This window comes from Bos indicus x Bos taurus, chromosome 10, assembly GCF_003369695.1.
Source record: "Bos indicus x Bos taurus breed Angus x Brahman F1 hybrid chromosome 10, Bos_hybrid_MaternalHap_v2.0, whole genome shotgun sequence".
NCBI classification, from domain to species: Eukaryota; Metazoa; Chordata; class Mammalia; order Artiodactyla; family Bovidae; genus Bos; species Bos indicus x Bos taurus.
Window position 1 is genome coordinate 58,743,831 of NC_040085.1, and position 24,633 is coordinate 58,768,463.

At 42.4% G+C, this 24,633-nt stretch overlaps 1 protein-coding gene and 1 pseudogene across 1 annotated transcript in view; both read left to right on the forward strand.

The window, feature by feature from the left end:
- Nucleotides 1–1,933: 1,933 nt before the first annotated feature.
- LOC113899646 lies at nucleotides 1,934–22,787 on the forward strand (annotated as a pseudogene).
- The window catches only part of SLC30A4 (solute carrier family 30 member 4), a 31,415-nt gene continuing 29,212 nt past the window's right edge, over nucleotides 22,431–24,633 (forward strand). Inside the window, exons 1-2 of the mRNA XM_027554104.1 lie at nucleotides 22,431–22,622; nucleotides 22,734–23,238. Of these exons, the coding sequence (XP_027409905.1) occupies nucleotides 22,848–23,238 (391 nt within the window). The 5' untranslated portion in view covers nucleotides 22,431–22,622; nucleotides 22,734–22,847. The remainder of the gene's footprint in view (nucleotides 22,623–22,733; nucleotides 23,239–24,633) is intronic.

The following is a 24,633-nucleotide window of genomic DNA, read 5'->3' on the forward strand; positions in this document are numbered from 1 at the left end:
CCTGTCTCCTGTACAATGTCATGAACCTCAGTCCATAGTTCCTCAAGCACTCTATCTATCAGATCTAGTCCCTTAAATCTATTTCTCTCTTCCACTGTATAATCATAAGGGATTTGATTTAGGTCATACCTGAATGATCTAGTGGTTTTCCCTACTTTCTTCAATTTAAGTCTGAATTTGGCAATAAGGAGTTCTGAGCCACAGTCTGCTCCCGGTCTTGTTTTTGCTAACTGTATAGAGCTTCTCCATCTTTGCTGCAAAGAATATAATCAGTCTGATTTCGGTGTTGACCATCTGGTGATGTCCATGTGTACAGTCTTCTCTTGTGTTGTTGGAAGAGGGTGTTTGCTATGACTAGTGCGTTCTCTTGGCAAAACTCTATTAGCCTTTGCCCTCTTCATTCCGTGTTCCAAGGCCAAATTTGCCTGTTACTGCAGGTGTTTCTTGACATCCTACTTTTGCATTCCAGTCCCCTATAATGAAAAGGACATCTTTTTTTTTGGTGTTAGTTCTAAAAGGTCTTGTAGGTCTTCATAGAATCATTCAACTTCAGCTTCTTCAGCATTACTGGTTGGGGCATAGACTTGGATTATTGTGATATTGAATGGCTTGCCTTGGAATGAACAGAGATCATTCTGTCGTTTTTGAGATTGCATCCAAGTACCACATTTTGGACTCTTTTGTTGACCATGAGGGCTACTCCATTTCTTCTAAGGGATTCCTGCCCACAGTAGTAGATATAATGGTTATCTGAGTTAAATTCACCCATTCCGGTCCATTTTAGTTCGCTGATTCCTAGAATGTCAACGTTCACTCTTGCCATCTCCTGTTTGACCACTTCCAGCTTGCCTTGATTCATGGACCTAACATTCCAGATTCCTATGCAATATTACTCTTTACAGCATCAGGCCTTGCTTCTATCACCAGTCACTTCCACAACTGGGTATTGTTTCTGCCATCCCTTCATTCTTTCTGGAGTTATTTCTCCACTGATCTTCAATAGCATATTGGGCACCTACTGACCTGGGGAGTTCCTCTTTCAGTATCCTATCATTTTGCCTTTTCATACTGTTCTTGGGGTTCTCAAGGCAAAAATACTGAAGTGGTTTGCCATTCCCTTCTCCAGTGGACCACATTCTGTCAGATCTCTCCACCATGACCCGCCCATCTTGGGTGGCCCCACAGGGCATGGCTTAGTTTCATTGAGTTTTGGGGTGTTAGTTCTAAAAGGTTTGTCACACTAGGACAAGGCTGTGGTCCTAGTGTGATCAGATTGACTAGTTTTCTGCGATTATGGTTTCAGTGTGTCTGCCCTCTGATGCCCTCTTCCAACTTGGGTTTCTCTTACCTTGGACGTGAGGTATCTCTTCAGGGCTGCTCCAGCAAAGCGCAGCCGCTGCTCCTTACCTTGGACGAGGGGTATCTCCTCACAGCCGCCCCTCCTGACCTTGAACGTGGAGTAGCTCCTCTAGGCCCTCCTGCGCCCGCGCAGCCACTGCTCTTTGGGCGTAGGGTAGCTCCTCCCGGCCTCCACCCCGACCTCGGACGAGAGGTAGCGTCTGAGGACTTAATGAGAACTTAAGGGGCACAAAATTTCAGTTAAGCAAGAGGAATAAGTTCTAACCAGCAGATCATTGGTTGAATAGCTCACGGATGTCTGGCCCTTGGCAGAGGAGCCCTGAAAACAGAGTGGTGGGATGCCTCAAAGTGTCTCAGAAAGACACCTCTCCCACCACAGGATGCCTGGTTGGAGGTTGCCAATGCAGACCAGTGCACAGATGCTGATGTGAAATGAAAATATCTCCTTCCATATCAATAAACAAGAAATGTCACAGATGTCAGCAATTTCTGGCCTCCAAATATGAATGAGGGCTCCAAAAACTGATTCAGAGTATGCGGCCACCGCCCACGGTGATTGCTGTGGAGCTGGGGGATGAAGGAAGGTGAGCAGGGAAACAGGACCAGACCAGATAGCTGAAGTGCATGAGAAAGGAATGAATTCAGCAAGCCCAGAGGCTCGCATCTTCCCATACACAGAATGCTGAATTCCTTAACTTGATAACCTGATCTTTGATGTTTAGACCGCCTGCTCCCTTTGTTGCAAACTTGTATATAACCTGAGTCCCCTCCTGCCTCCTTGGAGCAGTTTTCTCAGAGCTACTGAGATGCTGTCTGCCTGACTCAGAGTCCTAAACATTCCCACCAAATAAAATAACTCTCTACTTTCAGGTTGTGACTGTATTTTTTAGTCCACACTGGGCTGAGGCATAGGTAGCCCGGGTGCTGCTCAGGGCTTGGGGAAGAGAAGGAACACCTGGCTCTTTGTTAGAAGACCCCACAGCAAGAGTTACGCTTGATAGCATAGCATCTTTGCAAAGAAAATATTGTTAAGCAGTTGATCTCTGATTAAAAAAAAAAAAAAAGCCCAATTAGTGAGCAAACTATGTCCATTAAAAGATGAACCATGGCCTTTACATCCTTGGGAACCAGGTTCCTCTAAAGTTGACCTTATCACACTGAAGCTGGGAGTGATGCCTTTATGGACTAAGGATTGTCAAAAGGATATGACAACAAAATACAAGACTGTCACATCCTAAAATACACCCCAAAGAAGAACCATAATGGGAAAATGGCAGCCCTAACTGTAGGAAGAAAAACTGTATCACATTTCTGTAAATCTACATCTATATTGGAAATTTACTGGAAACTTGACTTGCTGCCAGTATGGAAAGTTAAAAACCTTTCATAATAACAGACAACATTGTCATTAAACCAGACATTCCTTGTTATGCTGCTCATTTTCTCCCAGACAGTATATGAATGTTACAACAAAAATCATATTGGTAAAGGTTTTTGAGGCATCATGAAAACATGGGGATTCAAAGGCCAGAATGGCAACCCACTCCAGTACACTTGCTTAGAAAATTCCATGGACAGAGGAGCCTGGTAGGCTACAGTCCACAGGGTCGCAAAGAGTTGGACATGACTGAGTAACTTCACTTCACTTCACTTCACTACTACTCATGGTCAAACAAAAATCCACAGAAGTCCTAGAACAATTTCAACCAGTGATGTTGCCAGAGTCAGCCTGGAACTAAAATGCCTGGACATATGGGAAGCACAGATAGGATAGCATGTGGACTGAAAGCACAATATAAGCTATGTAAATGGCTCTGTCAGTTCAGTTCAGTTCAGTCGCTCAGTCGTGTCCGACTCTTTGCGACCCCATGAATCGCAGCACGCCAGGCCTCCCTGTCCATCACCAACTCCCGGAGTTCACTGTACCTGGACATAAAAATTGCTCAGAGATGCTCAGAGATTCTAAACTGCTCACAGATAAAGATTACTATTAAAATTTATTACTCCCTATGTATTTTCCTAATGGAGATGAAGAGGAACAACCATAAGATTTGTAAGATAAAAACATGTGCCCACCTAGCACACCTGCTATTATATTTGTCTATCCTCACTGGACAGGTAGAACCTCACATGTTCTTTGATGTGAATAAAAGATAAAATTAGCCAGGATTTATATTCTCTGTTCTCAAACACAGCAATACCATACGTGTTATCTTTGTCAAAGGCATAAATATATTACTCATTCTCCAACTAAACTCTGTTAGAAAAATTACTACTTAAAGGATTTCAACCCTGAATATTCATTGTAAGGACTGATGCTGAAGCTGAAGCCCCAGTACTCTGGCTACCTGATGCGAAGAACCAACTCACTGAAAAAGACCCTAATGCTGGGAAAGATTGAGGGCAGGAGGAGAAGGGGGCAACAGAGGATGAGATGGTTGGATGTCATCACTGACTCATTGGATATGAGTTTGAGAAAACTCAGGGAGATACTGAAGGACAAGGAAGCCTGGCATGCTGCAGTCCACAGGGTCACAAAGAGTTAGACATGACTTAGTGACTGAACAACAACAAATCAGTTAAGTAGATTGGATATGCCAAATTTAGAGGAACTGGCAGTTTGCATACTAGCAAAATCTTTGTAATTTGAAGGATTCATTCTTTTTTTTACTGCATATTTCCCAGGTTATCTTAAAGTGTTTGCAAATTTAATTTCTTTTATTTAAAAGAAAAATGAAGGAGTGTGGTCAAGATAGTGGAGTAGGAGAACCCTGAGTTCACCTTCTTCCACAGGCACACCAAAATTATAACTACTTACAGAGAAACTATTAATGAGAAAGACCTGGGGACTAGTAGAAATGATCTCTTACAACTAAAGATATAAAGAAGGAACCACAATGAGAGGGTAGGAGGGGCAGAGACATGGTCTAGCCAGGCTTCATAGCCCTAGGGTGGGCAACTCACAAATGAGAAGACAATTACAATTGCAGAGGCTCACCCCAAGGAACACAGGGTCTGAATCCCACATCAAGCTCCCCAGCCTGAGGGTTCTACACCAGGAAGAGGAGTCACCAGAATGTCTGATGCTGAAGGCCAATGGGGCTTACTTTCTGGAGACCCACAGGGTTGTTTGAAATAGAGTCCACTTTTAAAGGGAGAACACAAAAGCTCATATACACCAGAAGTCAGGACAGAAGTAGTAATTCAAAAGAAGCCTGGGTCAGTCCCACCAACTGCTATTGGAAAGCTTCCTGGAAAGATAGGAGGCAACTGGAGCTCACCCTGGGGACAGAGACGTTGGCAGTATCCACTCTGGGGAATCATCTACCACGAGGACATTGTGCTGGCAAGTGCCATTTTGGAATCCTCCCTCTAGCTTATTAGTACCAGGACTAGGCCCACCCACCAGCCTGTTGGCATCAGTACTGGATCAAACAACTACCAGGCAAAGATTCAGCCCCACCTATGAAGTGGAATACTACTCGGCCATAAAAAAGAATGAAATCTTGCCATTTTCAAAAATGTGGATGGACCTAGAAGATATTATGCTAAGTGAAATAAGTCACACAAGAGAAAGACAAATACTATATTATTTCATTTACATGTGGAATCTAAGAAACAAAACACATGAACAAACATAACCAAATAGAAACAGAGTTATAGATACAGAGAACAAAAGCGTGGTTGCCAGAGGGAAGGGGGTGGGCAGAAGATAGAAATAGGTGAGGGAGATTAGGAGGTACAGAGTTCTAGATGCAAAATAAATGACTCATGGCATGAAATGTACAGTGTGGAGAATATAATCAATAATTACATAATATTTTTGAATGGTTACAGACAGTAATTAGACTTAGTGTGGTGATAATTTTGAAATGTATAGCAATATACAATCACTATGTTGTGTATAATAACAGGAACTAACCTAGAGTTGTAGGCCAATTATACTTCAAAAGCAAACTCATGGAGAAAGAGATCAGAAATGTGATTACCAGAGGCAGGGTGGGAGGAGGGGGGATTGGATGAAGGCTGTCAAAAGGTACAAACTTCCAGTTATAAGATAAATAAGTACTAGGGATGAAATGTACCACATGAGAAACATAATTAACACTTGTATGTTATATATGAAAGTTGTTAAGATAGTAAATCCTGAGAGTTCTCATCATAATAAAAAAATTTCTTTCTATTTCTTTAAACTATATGAGATAATGGATGTTTGCTAAGCGTTCTGTGGTAATCCTTTTATGATGTATATGAGTCAAATAATTATGCCATACACCTTACATTTATACAATGCTATATGTCAATTTTATCTCAATAAAACTGGAACCAAAAAAATTAAAAATATGAGTCAATTCTAGAAATCTGCTGTATGACTATTGTACCTCAAGTCAACAATAATATATCAAACACTTAAAAATTTGTTGGGATTCCCAGGTGGCTAGGTAGTAAAGAATCTTCCTGCCGAGATGGAGTTTGATCCCTGGGTTGGGAAGATCGCCTGGAAAAGGAAATGACAACCCACTCCAGTATTCTTGCCCAAGAAATCCCATGGACACAGGAGCACGGCAGGCTATAGTCCATAGGGTTGCAAAGAGTAGGACACGACTGAAGGACTGAACATGCATGTGAAAATTTGTTAAGAGGGTAAATCTCATGTTAAGTGTTCTTTCCACAATAAAATAAAGTACAAGAGTAATTGAATTGCCAAAGAATTCTAACTAATATCAGGGTTAGTCAAGACCCCAAGTCCAGAACTCTAAAGTGTGGGACAGATACCTTGCCACAATCATCAGATACTAGACTTGGGGATTTAAATTCCACACACTCTTGCTCAAAACTAAGCAGAAGAAGGAAATGGAACTATAAAAAGAAACATGAATCATATTTTTGGTCAGCTCTATGGTGACATTAAGGCACGACAGCGGACCGATTCAATTCACAAACTTCCCTTTGGGAACAATACTAACGAGTGGAGAACCAGTGAATTTCCTCCCTACAAGTCAGTGTAATATCCTGACCCTTATACCTAACACAGTACAATCACACTTGGCCCTTTTCATAGCAAAAAAGGGAAAGGAAACACTCAGAATCAATTTAGTTTTGAATCTGCAGAACATTCCATACGTTCATATTCAATGCATGCTCCTTGAAAAAACAAACAGTACAACATGGTAAATCAACTATACTCCAATATAAAATAAAAACTAAAAAAAAAAACAGTGGGACAACAGTATATAAAGTGTAGAATATTATAAAGTCTTTCCTCCCCTCTTTGCTATGTATCCCTATACTTTGCTATCACTTTAATATGTACCTTCCCAGTGTGGTGTGCACACACACTCACATGCACATGTACACACACAGTATTTGAAATAAATGGTATTATCCTAACCACACCATTCTTCAATTTGTTTTCCTTACTTAAAATTTGTATACATGGACCTTAGTTTTTCTAATGACTGCCTAGTATTACATATGACTAAGTAATCACTCACTGAGGGAATACTTTTTATTTTATCTCCATTCTTATTTCCATTTTTAAAATTTTTATTTAAAAGTAATGCACATTACTTGTTTTAGAAATTCAGACTGTGCAGAAAGTACCTAAAATGAGAAACAAAAATCTCCCACCACCAGCCCCACCACTCCCACTAATTAAACATTACTCAGAGGTTTAACTAACAGTTTGTAAGTTCTACTGTGATTACCACTTGAAAACTGTATGTAATATATTTATGCCTCTTTTTCTTGATTTATCAACTATATACTATCTACTGACTCTTCGTGATGAAAAATTAGGAAAAATAGTACATTCACACATGGATGGAAATGAAACACAGCATTTGGCTATTGAACAACCTCCCCCGCATTGCAGGTGGATTCTTTACCAACTGACTATGAAGGAAGCCCATTGAACAATCTCAGCCTGCTGCTAATCATGATTCATCTTCTGTGGTAATACACCTTGGTGGCTACAAATAACATTTTAATTATATAAATATAGTGGTTTAGTAATAAATTGGACTTAGATAAACTTCCCCAGGAGACAGAATACCTCAGTTCTCATTTCATGGCCCTGCTGCTGATTAACTTTGTGACTGTAAACATATTATGTAACCTTGTGGTGCCCTAGTTTCTTATCTCTTCCAACAGGAAAAACTGTATCTTACAGGTCTGCAAGAAGATCAAATTAAATCATGCCTTTGAAAATGCCTTGTAAACCAGGGAGGTATCATTAGCACCTCTTTAGCCACCTCTGTCATTCCTGGAGCTGATGAAGGGCAAACAAGGCTGAGAGTGAGGCAGACAGGTCAGGTTGCAAGGCCAGGAATCCTCACCTTGCCCTTTGGCTTCTCAGGTTTCAGCCCCTAAGACGTCTGATGGCAATGGGGTGCCGGTGGGAACAGAAGTTGAAGCACCAATTCGGTTAGCAGGATCTGTTTTGTATCCCAAAGATAAAAAGTCTTAAAGCTAAACCAGAAGCTGGAAGCAGGAGAAATAGATGCCTGGTGCATTAGTATATGGATAGATGTGCCCACTCCTTCAGCCTAGAACAGGATTTAAGTGCTTAACATGGGGATGGGGAGTGGGATGTGTGTAGATATCATATGTCTCAAGTCTTGAGACAGTCCCTAGAACTGATCCTGGGACAGAAGAGCAGAAGGAGAGAGAGGAGCTCCTCGCTGCAGACAGGTCAATGTTACTGCCTGAGCAACCACCACAGTTCCTGAGTTTGGGAGTCATATGGGAGAGCTCAGACCCAGAGCCCTCACGCTATGCTTTTGAAGCTAGCTGTCATTTTATAAAAATGGTCTCTGGTGCTAATTCACTTATAGACATGTGAGGAAAGTTCATTCTGTAATTAATTGAGACATTCCATAAAAATACTGCTAAACTCACAGCTATAGAGAACAAACTAGTGGTTATCAGGGAGGACAGAGAAGGGAGGAGGGGCAATATAAGGATAAGAGATAGAAAAAAAGTATATTATGGGATTCTATGATATCATGTGTTGTGAAACTTTTGAAAAATGTAAAGCACAACAGAATGTAAATAATCTTTCATCCCATTAAAAAATAGAATGAAAATAATGCTACAGTGGGGAAAAAAAAAAACAAAAAAGAATACAGTTGCTAGAGGTCCTTTGAGGAGGGTAGCACATCACAGCTCTACAGAGTACCCCCTTGCTGTGAGACTGATTTTGTCAGACTACAGGTTTGTTCCTGGTGGTCCTGTAGAATACTCATTAACCAAGCTAATGCATTATCAAATCCTATACTTGCTTCACATTCCTGCACTTTTAAAAATGAACTAAAATATTTTAAACAAATGCAAGACCCAAGTCATTTCATCCCCACTTACTTCAGTATGGAAACAGTGTCAGACTTTATTTTTCTGGGCTCCAAAATCACTACAGATGGTGACTGCAGCCATGAAATTAAAAGACGCTTACTCCTTGGAAGGAAAGTTATGACCAACCTAGATAGCATATTCAAAAGCAGAGACATTACTTTGCCAACAAAGGTCCATCTAGTCAAGGCTATGGTTTTTCCTGTGGTCATGTATGGATGTGAGAGTTGGACTGTGAAGAAGGCTGAGCGCCAAAGAATTGATGCTTTTGAACTGTGGTGTTGGAGAAGACTCTTGAGAGTCGCTTGGACTGCAAGGAGATCCAACCAGTCCATTCTGAAGGAGGTCAGCCCTGGGATTTCTTTGGAAGGAATGATGCTAAAGCTGAAACTCCAGTACTTTGGCCACCTCATGAGAAGAGTTGACTCATTGGAAAAGACTCTGATGCTGGGAGGGATTGGGGGCAAGAGGAGAAGGGACGATAGAGGGTGAGATGGCTGGATGGCATCACTGACTCAATGGACGTGAGTCTGGGTGAACTCCGGGAGTTGGTGATGGACAGGGAGGCCTGGCGTGCTGCGATTCATGGGGTCGCAAAGAGTCGGACACGACTGCGCGACTGATCTGATCTGATCTCAAAAACACTACATACACTTTCTTACATATCCACAATATTATGGTTTGTATTTTTTAGTTTCCATAATTTAGGTTAATGAGAAATTAATGCTTTCTTAGGATGCCCTAAGAAAATCAAGTTTCTGAATCTGATGCACAGTGAACTCACTAAGGTAAAATGCCTTACGTAAATGTCTCTTCCAGCAGTCACCAGAACCCCTCTGTCTGAACGTGATTTTAATGAGTGGACTACAATAACCAGGGTCCCTCACCTCTAACATGCACAAGTCTATTCAGACTTGTGTACACATGCACAAACGATGCACACACACACATGACTAAGGGGAAAATGAAGTGACCTCTTCTACACAGTATAGTAATTGGTCACTGTAGCAATACTGGTAGGCTATCAAGATAAGTAGGGATGCTACCTATACAGAGAGCACAAAATCTATGCTGGCTTGGAAAAGGATAAATGAGAACATCAGAGAGCTAGGAAAGTACCGGCTTGTTGGGAAGGCAACTGAAAACCACAAGCCCCTACTAACAGAAGAAGTATTTCATTCCAGGATGAAGTTCTGCTGGTTCTACCTCATCCCTTCTATCCTGGTGTATAAGACTCTCATTAACTTCCCCTTGCCTTCCCTATCATAGCCAGTAGCCTCCTCCGGACTCGTGGGTCCCTAGGGTAGAAACTTCATAGGAAGTCCTCTTTCCCATCCTTCCTCTCCATCTTTCTTACTTCCACACCTCCCCCACGAATGCCTGTTCCACTAACTTTAAGAACACACTAGTTTGGCCTAAAGCATATTCAGCACATAGCACAGTGTGTCTGGTTTACAACAAATTCACACGTTGGAATCCTAATGCCCACTGATGTGATGGTGTTAGAAGGTGGGGCCTTTGGACAGTGATTGGGTCATGAGAGTGGATAAACAGGATTAGTGCTCTCATAAAGGAGAGCCCGCTGAGCTTCCTAGCCTCTACTATCATGTGAGAACACAGTGAGGAAGGGCCAGCTATGAACCAGAAAGAGGGTCCTCACCAGAACACAACCATGCTGTTGATGTTGGACTTTAAAGCCTCCAGAAATGTGAGAAAAACATTTCTGTTGTTTATATGCCATTTGATTTGTGGTATTTTGTTATAATAGTCCAAACAGACTAAAATAACCTGCTAAGAAATATGGGTTGGGTAAATGGATGATGAGTGGTTTAAATGAAAGGGTAATACTTCAAGACCTATGTGAGTTTTGATGGAACTCTAATATGACATGGAAAGACTATTCACCAAAATGAGTAACCAGTCATAACAAGCGGCTAATCACCCAAAAGATTATAAAAGTGAGAATGTTACATACACACCTTCCCCACCACCATCACCAACCAGCAAGCATAGAAGGGAGGAAAATGTCAGAATGGAAAGATGATGGGCACTTGGCTCGGACAAATTTTGACTCCACCATTCCCTAGTTGGGAGACTTATATGGACAGCAGTGCACCAGGCAACAGGCTGAGGACTGCTGTGGGGCTGGTTCCTCTGTTCAACAAATGCTTTTCGAATATCTACTATGTGCCAGGCAGAGGACCAGGTACGGGAGACATAACAGTGAGCAAACAAAGGCAGTCCCCCATTCTCATGGAGCAGAGAGCCTAAGAAGTCAGTTGGAGGCAGCTCTTAATCAAATAATGTCACTAATGAAAATAAAGTTACATAGTGAGACATTAGCACATGTAACAGATGGACTCATCTAGACTTGGGGTGCTATGAGTGCCCTGGGGGAGAGTGGCTCCAGAGTCTATTTAGGATTAATTAGGTAAAGGAATGGTGAGGAAAACCATTCCAAATAAGGCACCTGTGCTTACAAAGGCTGTGATCAAAGTCTCAAACAATGCAAGTTCAGTGTGGCTTCCTGTTAAAGTGCCTGAGCTAGGGGTGGAGGGGAGGGTGGAGACTCAGTCAGATTTCTATTCTGAAAAGTCCAGTGCATTTTAACAGGACCTCTGGGAGGCTGGGGCAGCCACAAGCAGAGCACTCTGTGGGTTCTGGGACCCCAGCTGCACCCCATCTATATGAGGACAGGTAGGCTGCCTTAACAGAACATTGGGAAGCAGGGACTGATGGACCTAAGAGACTGAATCCTCCAGCATCTGCACTAGGAAGAGGCTCACTGATATGTGTGTGTGATCCAGCAGAGGGAGAATGCAGTAAAATCCCTAACTTCTAACTAGCAATGGGTCTAGATTAGGGTCAGCAAACTACAACCCAAGAGCCAAATCCAGCCAGCACCTATTTCTGGGCAGCCCACAAGTTAAGAATAGTTTTCACATTTTTAAATGGCTGAAAAAAAATCAAAAGAAGATGAATATTTTGTACCAGGTGAAAATTACATGAAATTCACATTTCAGTGTCTATAAATAAAGTTTTATGGGAAAACAATCATGCTCATTTATTTACTATCGTCCATGGCTGCTTTCACAACACAGCAGCAGAGCCGATAACTGCCACCAACACTAGGGTAGTGCTGCAAAGCTAAAATTATTTACTATCTGGCCCCTTATAGAACAAGGTTGTCCGTTCTTGGGCTAGTCAGAAGAGCCTATAAATCTGAGCGTGTGGTCAGACAACTGACAAATGAGCTTTAGTGGGAACAAGTGCAAAGTAATGCACATTGGGATAAAAATATACAAACTATTTATAAAATGAAGACAAGGCTCTGAGCTATGAGTTCACAGCTCAGAACTAAGCACAATGGCAAAGACTAAAGGCAGCTAGAGTAACAGTGTGTGAATTTCCTGCCCCAGACTATAAGAATCAGTACACAATGGATGGGGTTGGCTGTCTGATGACATCCCTGGGTAGAGGCCTGGGGAATGATTTCAGGACAACTAAGCTAAAATTCAACCTAGAAGAAAGGCTACATTATTTTGCACTTTCACTTAAAAGTTATATACAGACATAGATAATGACAGTCTGCATATAATCTCCAGAAGAAATTGGTGATAAAGATTTAGAATGTGTGGTATTACTACTGGGCTACTGGGGGATGGGTTATCATCAAGACTTTGTCTTGTTTAACTTTATAGCCCCAGTCCCTAGTTCAATGACTGGCATATGATAAGTGTTCAAACAATATTTGTTGAATAAAAGGAGAGAAGGAAGGAAGAAAAGGAAGATGAGAAGGAAGGAGGGAAGGAGAGGAAGAGAGAGAGGATTAAGGAGGGAAAGAAGGAGGGAAACTGGATAGAACCTATAGAATTTGAAGGCTGAACAGGAGTTGGACACCCTCCAAGAATGGGGAAGAACATCCCAGTGGGAAAACAGAAGAATAAGAGGCCGGGAGAGACAATAAGGCTTGGAAAATATATCACAATAAAACTCCCTGTCACCTTTGCTCTATCTCCAAGGTAACTTGGTTTCTCCTACCACCGGCCCTGTGAAGGGGCCAGGGCCACAGGAGAGGTGTGTCCTCCAGGACAATTAAGGTATCAGCCACACAGTAATTTCCTCAGGCTCTCCGGGCAGTAGGGCATACACTGATTTATTCAGCCTGATACTCAGGGGTAGTTACCACACCTGCAAAGCTGATAGAATTGACCTGGGACCTTGGCGGCTCTAGCAGGGTCATTGGGGGCCCTACCTCGTGTGGCCGCCTCCCTCTTGGACACCTCTGACCTCTTCCATTTCAAGGTAACAGGATTCACGTCGGGAGAGTTCCCAGAGAACACCCAGCCCCGTGTGCTGCAGGCCCAAAAGGAACAAGATGCCTTTCTCAGGTAAGATACTCTACCTGCCAAACACTCAGCCAGGGCTCCAGAATCCAAATGTTCAGGGTTCTGGAATCTATTCTCACTGCGAGGGAAACTCATCCTAGTAATGTGAAAGTCCTAGGCCCTGGGCATCCCCTCTGTCCCAAGCCAACCAGGACAGTTGGTCACCTGCCAGATGGATTCCTCATTTAATACACTGGGCTGGTTGGGGAGGAAGAAATTTCCCTCTGTCCCTCTTGAATTCATGTGGCTGGACTTAAAATTAATTGAAAACAAGAAACAAATTTAAATTCATGCCCATGGAAGACCCATAGAATGAGACCGAAGAAGTAGCCAAAGTAGGCAGACTTTATACTGTTTTCTCTTTGGCTACACTGGGTCTTCGTTGCTGTACCCAGGCTTTTTCTACCTGTGGTCGCTAAGCCATGTCCACCTCTTTGCAACCCCGTGGACTGAAACCCACCAGGTTCCTCTGTCTATGGGAATTCCCAGGCAAGAATTCTGGAGTGGACTGCCACTTTCTTCTGTAGGAGGATCTTCCCCACCCAAGGATCAAACCTGGGTCTCCTGCTTGGCAGGCAGATTCTTTACTGCTGAGCCACCTAGGAAGCCCCTCTAATTGCAGCGGCAGGGGCTACTTTTCCTTGCTTTGTGCAGCCTTCTCCTTGCAGTAGCTTCTCTTATTGGGGAGCACAGGCTCTAGGTGCACGTGCTTCAGGAGTTGCAGCACACAGGCTCACACCATATATGGCTCATGAGCTCAAGAGTGTGGGCTCAGTAGCTGTGGTACACAGGCTTATTTGCCCCACAGCATGTGGAATCTTCCTGGACCAGGGATCAAAACCATGTCCCCTGCACTGGCAGGCAGATTCTTAATCATTGGACCACCACTGGAAGGACTGGTGCTGAAGCTGAAGCTTCAATACTTTGGGCACCTGATGCGAAGAACAGACTCATTGGAAAAGACCGTGATGCTTGGAAATACTGAGAACAAAAGGAGAAGTGGGTGACAAAGGATGAGATGGTTGGATGGCATCACTGACTCAGTGGACATGTGTGTGTGTGTGTGTGTGTGTGTGTGTGTGCGCGCGCGCGTGTTAGTGGCTTAGTCATGTCTGACTCTTTGCAACCCCATGGACTATAGCCTGCCAGGCTCCTCTGTCCATGAAATTCTCCAGGTAAGAATACTGGAGTGGGTTGCCATTTCCTTCTCCAGGGGATCTTCTTGAACCCACGTCTCCTGCACTGCAGGCAGATTCTTTACCATCCGAGTTTGACCAAACTCCAAGAGATACTGGAGGACTGGGAAGCCTGGCATGCTGCAGTTCACGGGGTTACAAAGAGATGGACACAATTTAGCAACTGAACAACAACAACAACAACCAGGGAAGTCCATATTTCATACTTTTTAGACAAACTTTTTTGTGAGGAATTGACAGGACAAAGAAACTTAGGTTCTGGGTGCCCAATTCACGAAGAATCAAAACAGAGTTTTGGCTTGGAGTAGTAAGCTAAAGAAGTAGTGAAGGTTTGTTTACCTAGACTTCTCAGTTCCAGTTCCCTATCTTTGGTGATAAGGTGTCCTTGTATCTGCAGATATAGGGAGTGTAAGTTTCACAAGAAGAGATTATTTCCGGCTTTCAGGAAGACAGAAGGTTCAGAGTGCCTCTTCTTCAACTGGCCATAACTTTGATTCAAAATAAATAATATGCCATCGAGGCATATTTTTGGGGTAGCCTACCCAACAGGCTTCTTGTTCCATTGTTCACAGACCTCATGTGGGCCTGCTCCAGAGAAACTGCTGCCTCCCAGAATGTGCAGAGTGGCTCCTTCTGGATCAGGGAAGGGACAGCATGGGCCGGTTGGGTCACTGGGAACAGAAAAGGGGTTCCCGAGGAAACTCAACTATTGGAAACTTGGATCTAGGACTCTCATTTTTTATCTGGTGTCTCTATGTGTTTCTGTGTAAACAATGAGGATGAAACAGTACTTGGTATCAGGGCAAACCTTCAACATTTACAATGTTTGAAGATAGGGAAGAACTTTCAGGAAGGCTGCCTGAAACATTCTTTGTGAGTAAGCAGAATGTGAGTTATTAAAATATAACTAACAAAGAGGAATATATAACTTTGTTGGTCAGTATAAAACAGTTGTAATAATTACAGTAATTTATATCTAATGACCATGTAGCATAGTGATTATGAGGCATTACTGTGTCATGTAAATCATACACAAAGATCTTTGTGATTAGGGTACTAAATTCTGCTCAGTCATGTGTGCACTTGTGGCCAGCTTAAAACCATTAAAAGTAATTTAGGTTGGCTTAGTCTGGTTTTTTTGCTTCAGGGAATACAGAGAGTGAAATAGTAGGTGAACTTGTTTCATTTGATTCAGCAAGGACCAATATAAAGATACTTAAAAAAAAATAAACGCCATCTTTATTTGCAAAAGAATTCTGGGAAAAAGTCAAAGCACTTTGTAGATTTTAATCTAATCAATCCTCACAATAACCCCAGGAGGGAGTTCTTACACAACAGCTTTCTTTGTTTAAAGCCACCAGTTGTCAGAGGCCACAAAAGAGTCCCTTAGTCTGCCATTGCTTCTTTGTCCCAGTTTAATTCATAATGTTGTAACATTCTTTGAAATGAGTCTAGTATAAATACAAACTACTAGCATATTAACAATCTCTAGTCATTATGAGACATATTGACCTCCCTGGTAAGAATTTCTTACAAATGACTTTACACACTAGCTTGAAGACATACAAATATTTGTTAGAAAGGAATTTAAAGTCATGGATGAACTCTCTATAACAAAAATATTTTCATCTATTAATTCCATGTATTTACAGTGTTTCTGCTCTGAGCACAATGTCAGCTGCTAAGGGCACACAGAGCCTAGGAGAGAAATAAAGTAATTGTAACAGCGAAACATATGTGGTGGTGATCAAGAGGTCTAAGTGACTCAAAACATGTTTAATAAACCAAAAATGGAGTGTAGCAGTCCTAAGAAGGATATCAGATGACCAGCATTCGCCTGTACCCTTGGTTTGCAATTTGATTTAGATGGCGTGGTCTTTAATAGTTCTCACTAGCAAAGTAGGTTAAGTGGATGTTTTACATTCAAAATCTCACTGGATTCTTACAGTGTCGCTATGAAACAGGTAGGACAAATTTTATTTTCCACTATTAACACATGAGTTTATTAACTCATGTTAATTAACTCATGAGTATTAATATTAACACTATTAACAATGAGTTCAGCAATAGTACACTACTAGAGATCACAGTAAATAGATGGCAAAATTAGAAGCTAAAACCAGGTTTTCCAAATTCCACCCTCATCTTCAAGTTTCCCCAGCCCAGCCACAACCTCCAAACTCCAGGACTGATGCACTTAGTTCTTTTTATATATATACTTTTTTTAAAGTTGATATGTTGTATTTTTATTTTTATTCAGTTCAAGAAATTTTTTTTTTTTTTTTTTTGGCAGAGCAGCATGCAGGATCTTAGTTCCCCAACCAGGGATCAAACCTGGACCTGCTCGCAGTGGAAGGGCAGAGTGGTGAGTCTCAACTACTGGACTAGAGGGAAATCCCATGCTTAGTTCTTAAATTACTGTCCCAGCTGGGACCTCCTATTCCCTTTCATTTCAGCCAGACATGATTAGAGAAACCCATAGGAATATTTAATTAAAAATTTTTTTAAAAAGACAGAAACAAAGATATGAAAACTACGAACTTGTTTGAAAGTAGGTTTGGCTCACAGGTTGGTGAAATGGTAGATGGTCTCTAGAGCCAGAGATCTCCTTTATCTCTTCCCTGGCCAAGAAGACAACTGCCTGTCCTCAGGTAATCTATTTCTGGTATTTCTTCTCCCCTGGAGGAGAGGTTAAACTGAATCTCCAGCCACTGTGTTACTGAGTAATCCATGGAAAGACGAAAGCATTAGCTTCACCAGAGTTGTGTATCACATCACTAACTCCTGTTCATACCCATCCAACAGCTTTCATCCCCTCCTAAAAAAGGTAAGGGAACATATTCCAAAAACATCCTATAGGAACTTCCTACAGCCACATACTCCAACAGACAAAAGAGTTCTCAGGATGGGGAATATGCAGCATTTGAACCTGTCAACTAAGTAGATGAAGCACCTTTTCTACATTTCAATTAAAAAGAAAAAAAACTTTTTCCCCCTTCCATTCCCAAACAGGATTTCACAGGACAATGCAGAGGTCTCAAATTGTTGGCAAATCTTTAATGTATGAAACAGAGATCTCTCCTAATATATCCCAAGAAGTCTAGATATTTTTCTGCAGATTATTCCATTTTTATGCAGAAAGAAACCAAGAGGGATAGTGTAGAGTGATAGTTAAGAGCTTGAGCTCTGAAACCAAACTGATCTGAAATTGAGTTCCTGCTCTGTTTGCAGCACGACTCTGGCCAAGTTACCTAATCTCCCTGAGGTTCTATGTCTCCATCTACTTAAAAAATAGTAATCACTGGCATTGATAGAGTACTTACTGTGCTAGGAACTAGGTATGTTAAGTTTTACATGCTCTATATACATTATTCCTTATTAAGGCCCTGTGAAGCAGGTATGATTATCACTCCCACTTCATAGGTAAGAAAATTGAAGCACAAAGAGGTTAAACAGTTCGCCAGAGATTATATGACTCTAAGTGGTGAAACCAGGATGCAAACACAAGCAGTCTGATTCCCACATCCATGCTTTGTACCACTAGTGATTGTATCCTAATGATGCTGTAAGGATTAAATGAACTCAGGTAAATCAAATCCCTTGCCTAGTGCCTGGCACATAAACAAGCCTTAAGTAAATGTTAGCTGTAGTATTATTTTTAGCACTGTCATTTGTTCCAAGAGATATCTGGGCCAGAAAACAGGTTTTGACATAGGATATTTTGCATCTATTCCAGTTAACTGCCCTGAGATATGTGTCCTGAAATCGAATTGACTGGTCTCTGCTATTACCTAAACCATCTGTATGTTATAGGTTACCTGGTTGAGAGATAGGCTAAATGGTTGACAACTTTTTCCATTTGCCCAGGCAAAGTATTAAGAAGTATTAAGTCTCATATAAAAGAATGGCATACTGATCAAGAGCTAGAATACTTGCAGGAAGCACTCCACTCATAAATGGGTTATGTTTCAAAAGCTGATTATCTATTGTTATAAATTCTGAATATGTAGATATAAGGTTGAAAATGGTAGTTACCTTTCAAGACTAGTCACAGAAATCTATTTATTTAGCCCCCTTTAAAGTTCAGTGATAGAAATCATGCCACTAACTCAAAGCAGGCCTAGGAACAAGAGTCCATGTGATAAAAGAATAAGAAAGGTATCTTTTCTGGAACAGAGGAAAGTTGATATTGACTATATTAGTCATCTATTGCTGTGTAACAACTTATCCCAAAACTTACCATATTTTAGCTCTTCCCAACAGTTTACTGTAAATATCAAAAACAAACAAAACACATGCTTTGCCTCATCTTGTTTTTAAAAACGTCTATCTCCATTCCTTAATGGAATCTCATTTGCAAAATTTTTAGTAAAGAGTGATCACATTCCTGAAATACTTTATTCATTTGTTATTTCTCATTAGTAGGATTTCAGGCAATATAACAAACTAAAAGTACTAACAACAAATAAACTACTCCCAATCTGGATGGATTAATATTAGAATTAAGGAAGCAACCTTCAGGAAAATTTCTTCCTTCTGTTGATAATGACCGAGGTCCCCTGGTTATTAAATACTCTGGGTCTAGGGAACTAGGGGATCGCTAATCCAGTTTTCCTAACCTGACTCCCATGACTGCAGTTCTGTAGGAATATCGTGGCCATTCAAAGGTGAGTTGCAACTGAGACATGCAAGATTCTAAAGTATCATCTGGATCTTCAGAGGAAAATGATGTTTATATGACTTTTTATTGTATTTTCTATAACTTAAAATGTGGTAATTTACATAGATTGTTGTTAAAATATATTTATAAACACTGGATTAATGGGAGTTTGCACTAGTCTTCTAACACTGCTGTTGTTTTAATCTTATTTGAGTCTGAAACCCATCTGAGAATACGATGAAGGCTAACAGACTTACTCAAGAAAATACATGTATCCACAAAATTTTGCATGTAGTTTTAAGGCCTCCAAATCCCCTAAGACTCACCTGGAGAATCGCCAGAGAAGCAGAAGGTGGGGCTTATTGTCATTTCATTTTGTCATTAAAATTAGATCTAAATTAGAAGCTACTACTAAAAACTTAATTCTTTTTAAACCTTGCTGTTAAACAGAATCAACAGCCAGTACAGATACTTTTACAGTAAGTTTGCTACTTACAAACAAATTCCATTCTGCGAGCACGTTTGCAAGCAATTTGTTCCAACAAAGTTAGCCTAGGTACCCAACTAACACAATGGGCTCTATAGTTCAGTTCAGTTCAGTTTATTTCAGTTCAGTTGCTCAGCCATGTCCGACTCTTTGCGACCCCATGAACCACAGCACGCCAGGCCTCCCTGTCCATCACCAACTCCCGGAGTTCACTCAGACTCACGTCCATCGAGTCAGTAATGCCATCCAGCCATCTCATCCTCTGTCGTCCCTTTCTCTTCCTGCCCCCAATCCCTCCCGGCATCAGAGTCTTTTCCAATGAGTCAACTCTTTGCATGAGGTGGCCAAAGTACTGGAGTTTCAGCTTTAGCATCATTCCTTCCAAAGAAATGCCAGGGCTGATCTCCTTCAGAATGGACTGGTTGGATCTCCTTGCAGTCCAAGGGACTCTCAAGAGTCTTCTCCAACACCACAGTTCAAAAGCATCAATTCTTCGGTGCTCAGCCTTCTTCACAGTCCAACTCTCACATCCATACATGACCACAGGAAAAACCATAGCCTTGACTAGATGAACCTTTGCTGGCAAAGTAATGTCTCTGCTTTTGAATATGCTATCTAGGTTGATCATAACTTTCCTTCCAAGGAGTAAGCGTCTTAATTTAATGGCTGCAGTCACCATCTGCAGTGATTTTGGAGCCCACAAAAATAAAGTTTGACACTGTTTCCACTGTTTCCCCATCTATTTCCCATGAAGTGGTGGGACCGGATGCCATGATCTTCATTTTCTGAATGTTGAGCTTTAAGCCAACCTTTTCACTCTCCACTTTCACTTTCATCAAGAGGCTTTTTAATTCCTCTTCACTTTCTGCCATAAGGGTGGTGTCATCTGCATATCTGAGGTTATTGATATTTCTCCCAGCAATCTTGATTCCAGCTTGTGTTTCTTCCAGTCCAGTGTTTCTTATGATGTACTCTGCATATAAATTAAATAAGCAGGGTGACAATATACAGCCTTGACGTACTCCTTTTCCTATCTGGAACCAGTCTGTTGTTCCATGTCCAGTTCTAACTGTTGCTTCCTGACCTGCATACAGATTTCTCAAGAGGCAGGTCAGGTGGTCTGGTATTCCCATCTCTTTCAGAATTTTCCACAGTTGATTGTGATCCACACAGTCAAAGGCTTTGGCATAGTCAATAAAGCAGAAACAGATGTTTTTCTGGAACTCTCTTGCTTTTTCCATGATCCAGTGGATGTTGGCAATTTGATCTCTGGTTCCTCTGCCTTTTCTAAAACCAGTTTGAACATCTGGAAGTTCACCGTTCACATATTGCTGAAGCCTGGCTTGGAGAATTTTGAGCATTACTTTACTAGCATGTGAGATGAGTGCAATTGTGCGGTAGTTTGAGCATTCTTTGGCATTGCCTTTCTTTGGGATTGGAATGAAAACTGACCTTTGCCAGTCCTGTGGCCACTGCTGAGTTTTCCAAATTTGCTGGCATATTGAGTGCAGCACTTTCACAGCATCATCTTCCAGGATTTGAAATAGCTCAACTGGAATTCCATCACCTCCACTAGCTTTGTTCGTAGTGATGCTTTCTAAGGCCCACTTGACTTCACATTCCAGGATGTCTGGCTCTAGGTCAGTGATCACACCATCGTGATTATCTGGGTTGAAGATCTTTTTTGTACAGTTCTTCTGTGTATTCTTGCCACCTCTTCTTAATATCTTCTGCTTCTGCTATAGTACTGTACTGTAATAGGTTTATAATACTTCATAATACTTTTTACACAAATAATGCATAAAAACAAACACAAAAATAAACATTTTTAATCTTATAGTACCTTGAAAAGTACAATGGTACAGTACAACAGCTGGCATACAGGGGTTGGCACTGAGTGAACAGGCAAGAAGAGTTACTGACTGGAGGGAGAGGAGGTGGGAGCTGATGGTGCTGAAGGATTGTCAGCAACAGGAGATGGAGGGCAAACTGTAATTTCACTCACACCTGACATTAACGGCACAGGTTCCGATTCCTTGCTGGATTCAAGTCTATCTACATTCTTGAAAAAAAAAAAATGATCCAGTGATGTCTGGGTAGTACTATATACCAGCTACATCACTGCTGCTTTTAAACCTGCTTCCGGACATCCTGAGCTTAAAATAAAGATCCTGTAGCACTATATTCTATATAGTATTATACAGTAAAGTACACAAAAGCACAACCACTTGTAGAGCATGCACGTATATGATAATGTATGCCAGACACGTGAACTAATCTATGTGATTAGACGGTGGGAAAGCATGGAAAGCATGTTCGCATCTTTGAAAGTTCACATCTTTGACCGGTCATAACCTGAAGGTTGGTATGTAGAGGACTTACCGTACTATATATAGTTCCTGTGCTTGGGTTTAGTCCATACTGTAAATACCTTGGGTGCAAAAGGAACCTGATAGGGAGCACACAGATAACACATATTTGCTGAAAAACAACAGTAAATACAAAGCAGGACACTGAACTGCTTATGACCACAAGCCTTGCCCTCTCCGAGATGATCTGACTGTGCAGCAAATTTTGCCAACCTGCCAGAGACGCAGCAACTCTAATGGCAGAAAAGCTGCTCAATTTAGCAAGAAAGGGTTACATTCTCCTGTCGCCAAGCATCTGAAACCCAGATCTCAATCAAAGATTCTCTAGGCCGTCCTTCAGCGGAGCGAACTCCAGGCAGCAACGCCCAACCTTGGGTGGGCGGGACCGTAGAAATCTACCCACTTAACCCGAGGACTCCAGCTCTCTCCGACCCGGCCTCCCAGCCTCGGGAAGTGTAGAGCCGGTTGAGGGGCGGGGGACGCGGCGCGCGCCCCTGCCCCGCCCCGCCCCTCGTGTGCGCCTCTGCCGGGCGCGCCAGGCCTGCGTGTCCTCGCGCCCACCCCTCCCTGGCGCGGCTCGTCCGCGGCCGCTCCAGCGCACGCGCGCGGCTTCGCGCAGGGCGGGGAGAGGCGGCGGCCGTGGGCGCCCGGCCCCGAACCTGTCAGACTCGGGAAGCCGGCCTGGAGCGGCGGGCGCTGCAGGCTCGAGGACCGCCCCGCTCCTTCGCGGCCCCGGGCCGAGATGCGCGAGCCGGCCCCGCGGAGCCGGCCGGGGGCGGGGAGATGAGCGGCGGCCCGACAGCGGCACCCCAGGTAGAGCGCTGCCCTCTTTCGGAGCCCCGGCGCCCCCCGCCGCCCCGGGCTTCGGAACTTGTGGGCTCTGTCGGGCCGCCTTTAATTTATAATGTGTTTCGTTTCCCACAGAATGAGAAGGGACGCGCCGCAGTGCCACTGGGAACTGGCTTTCGAGTGAAGTAGGAGTCTCCGGCCGTCCGCCTGCACCCAGCCGCTCGGCGCCGCGGCCGCTCAGCCAGTGCTATGGCCGGATCCGGCGCGTGGAAGCGCCTCAAATCAATGCTGAGGAAGGATGATGCGCCGCTGTTCTTAAATGACACCAGCGCCTTTGACTTCTCGGACGAGGTGGGCGACGAGGGGCTTTCTCGGTTTAACAAACTTCGAGTTGTGGTGGCCGACGATGGTTCCGAAGCCCCGGAAAGGCCTGCTAACGGGGCGCACTCGGCCCTCCAGGCCGACGATGACTCCTTGCTGGACCAGGACTTACCTTTGACCAACAGTCAGCTGAGTTTGAAGGCGGACCCCTGTGACAACTGCAGCAAGCAGAGAGAGTTGTTGAAGCAGAGAAAGGTGAAAACCAGATTGACCATTGCTGCCGTTCTTTACTTGCTTTTCATGATTGGAGAGCTTGTAGGTGAGTTGTGTTGCCAACTCACTTTCCACTTACCTTGCCTACTGCTTTGGGGTTTAAACTTGCTTTTTAGGAAGCTTGTTATTTATCGAGATACTGATCTGGTGATGTGCCGAGGCCTCACAAACTGCAGATCAGCCTAGGTACAACATAAACTTCCAAAGATAACTTTGACATTTCTTCTAGTTCTCTGAACACCATGTCATCTACTGTAAAGTTAAGGACATTATCTTCATTATATATCATGTAACTTCCTGTTTCAGAAAAAAAAATCTGATAAAACACTAGGTTAATTTTTGCAGCGTTTAAAATAGCAAATGATTCTAAAATTACTTAGAAAAATAACATTTTACAGTGTGAAGGGACCTTACTGAACACCTGCTCCACCTTTTTTAAGAGATCTGAGGGCACAGAGGTTAAATAGATTATGAGGACACTTAAGTATGTGAAGATCTGCCATCCCATTGTCTTGATTTTTTTTCCCTCTGCCATTGAATTTAGTGGTTGTTTACTATTTCCTTTTGTATTTATATCCAGGAAATTTGCATACCTAAATACTACTAACTAACCTCAAAGTTTTTCATTTTAAGGAGGATCTGAAAGCCAGACGTCTTCCCCAGGTTTTATGATTTTGGTTTTTTTCACTTTTTAATTATTCAAGTAATGCAGTTTTACTATAAAATACATTCTCCATTTAGAGATTAATTTCAGAGTCACATTAGTATAACTGCTAACTTCTCTAAGTGATAATTGATAAAGTTACATTAAAGAAAGGAGATTATTCTCCTGTGTTCTCCTTTTTTATATTTTGCCATGCCCTGGGGCTTCTGGGATCCTAGTTCCTGGACCAGGGACTGAACTTCTGAGGTAGTCCGAACCACTGGACTGCCAGGGAATTCCCTCCTGTGTTCTCTTAATGAAGAACCATGATGAGAACAGAGAAAGCCATCTGGATTTAAGATGCTGGCTGGAGGTTATGTGCAGAAAAATTATGTACATTTCCTAAGTCGTTTCATACCACTCCTCCCCAGTGCTCACTTCAGCCGTGCTAACCTTCTTTCTCCCTTTGACTCAGAAAGCTCTTTTCCTGCCCATAACACCTTCAAACTGACTGGCCCCTCTACGTGGCTTTCAAACTTTTTTGATCTCACTGTAGTAAGATACACGCTTAACATAGTAACCTATGTAGGCATGCATGCATACATATGTAAGTATGTTCAGACACATACACATATGTATAAATATATGTATAACTAAAACAAAAGTTGCACATCATGTGATGTGTTCTACTGTTTGTTCAATTATGGTCCAGCCCATAATTGATTTCATGGTCTAGGAATGGGTCACAGCCCGCAATTTGAAAAACACAGCTTTATATGGACTGTCTTTTCCCAAAAC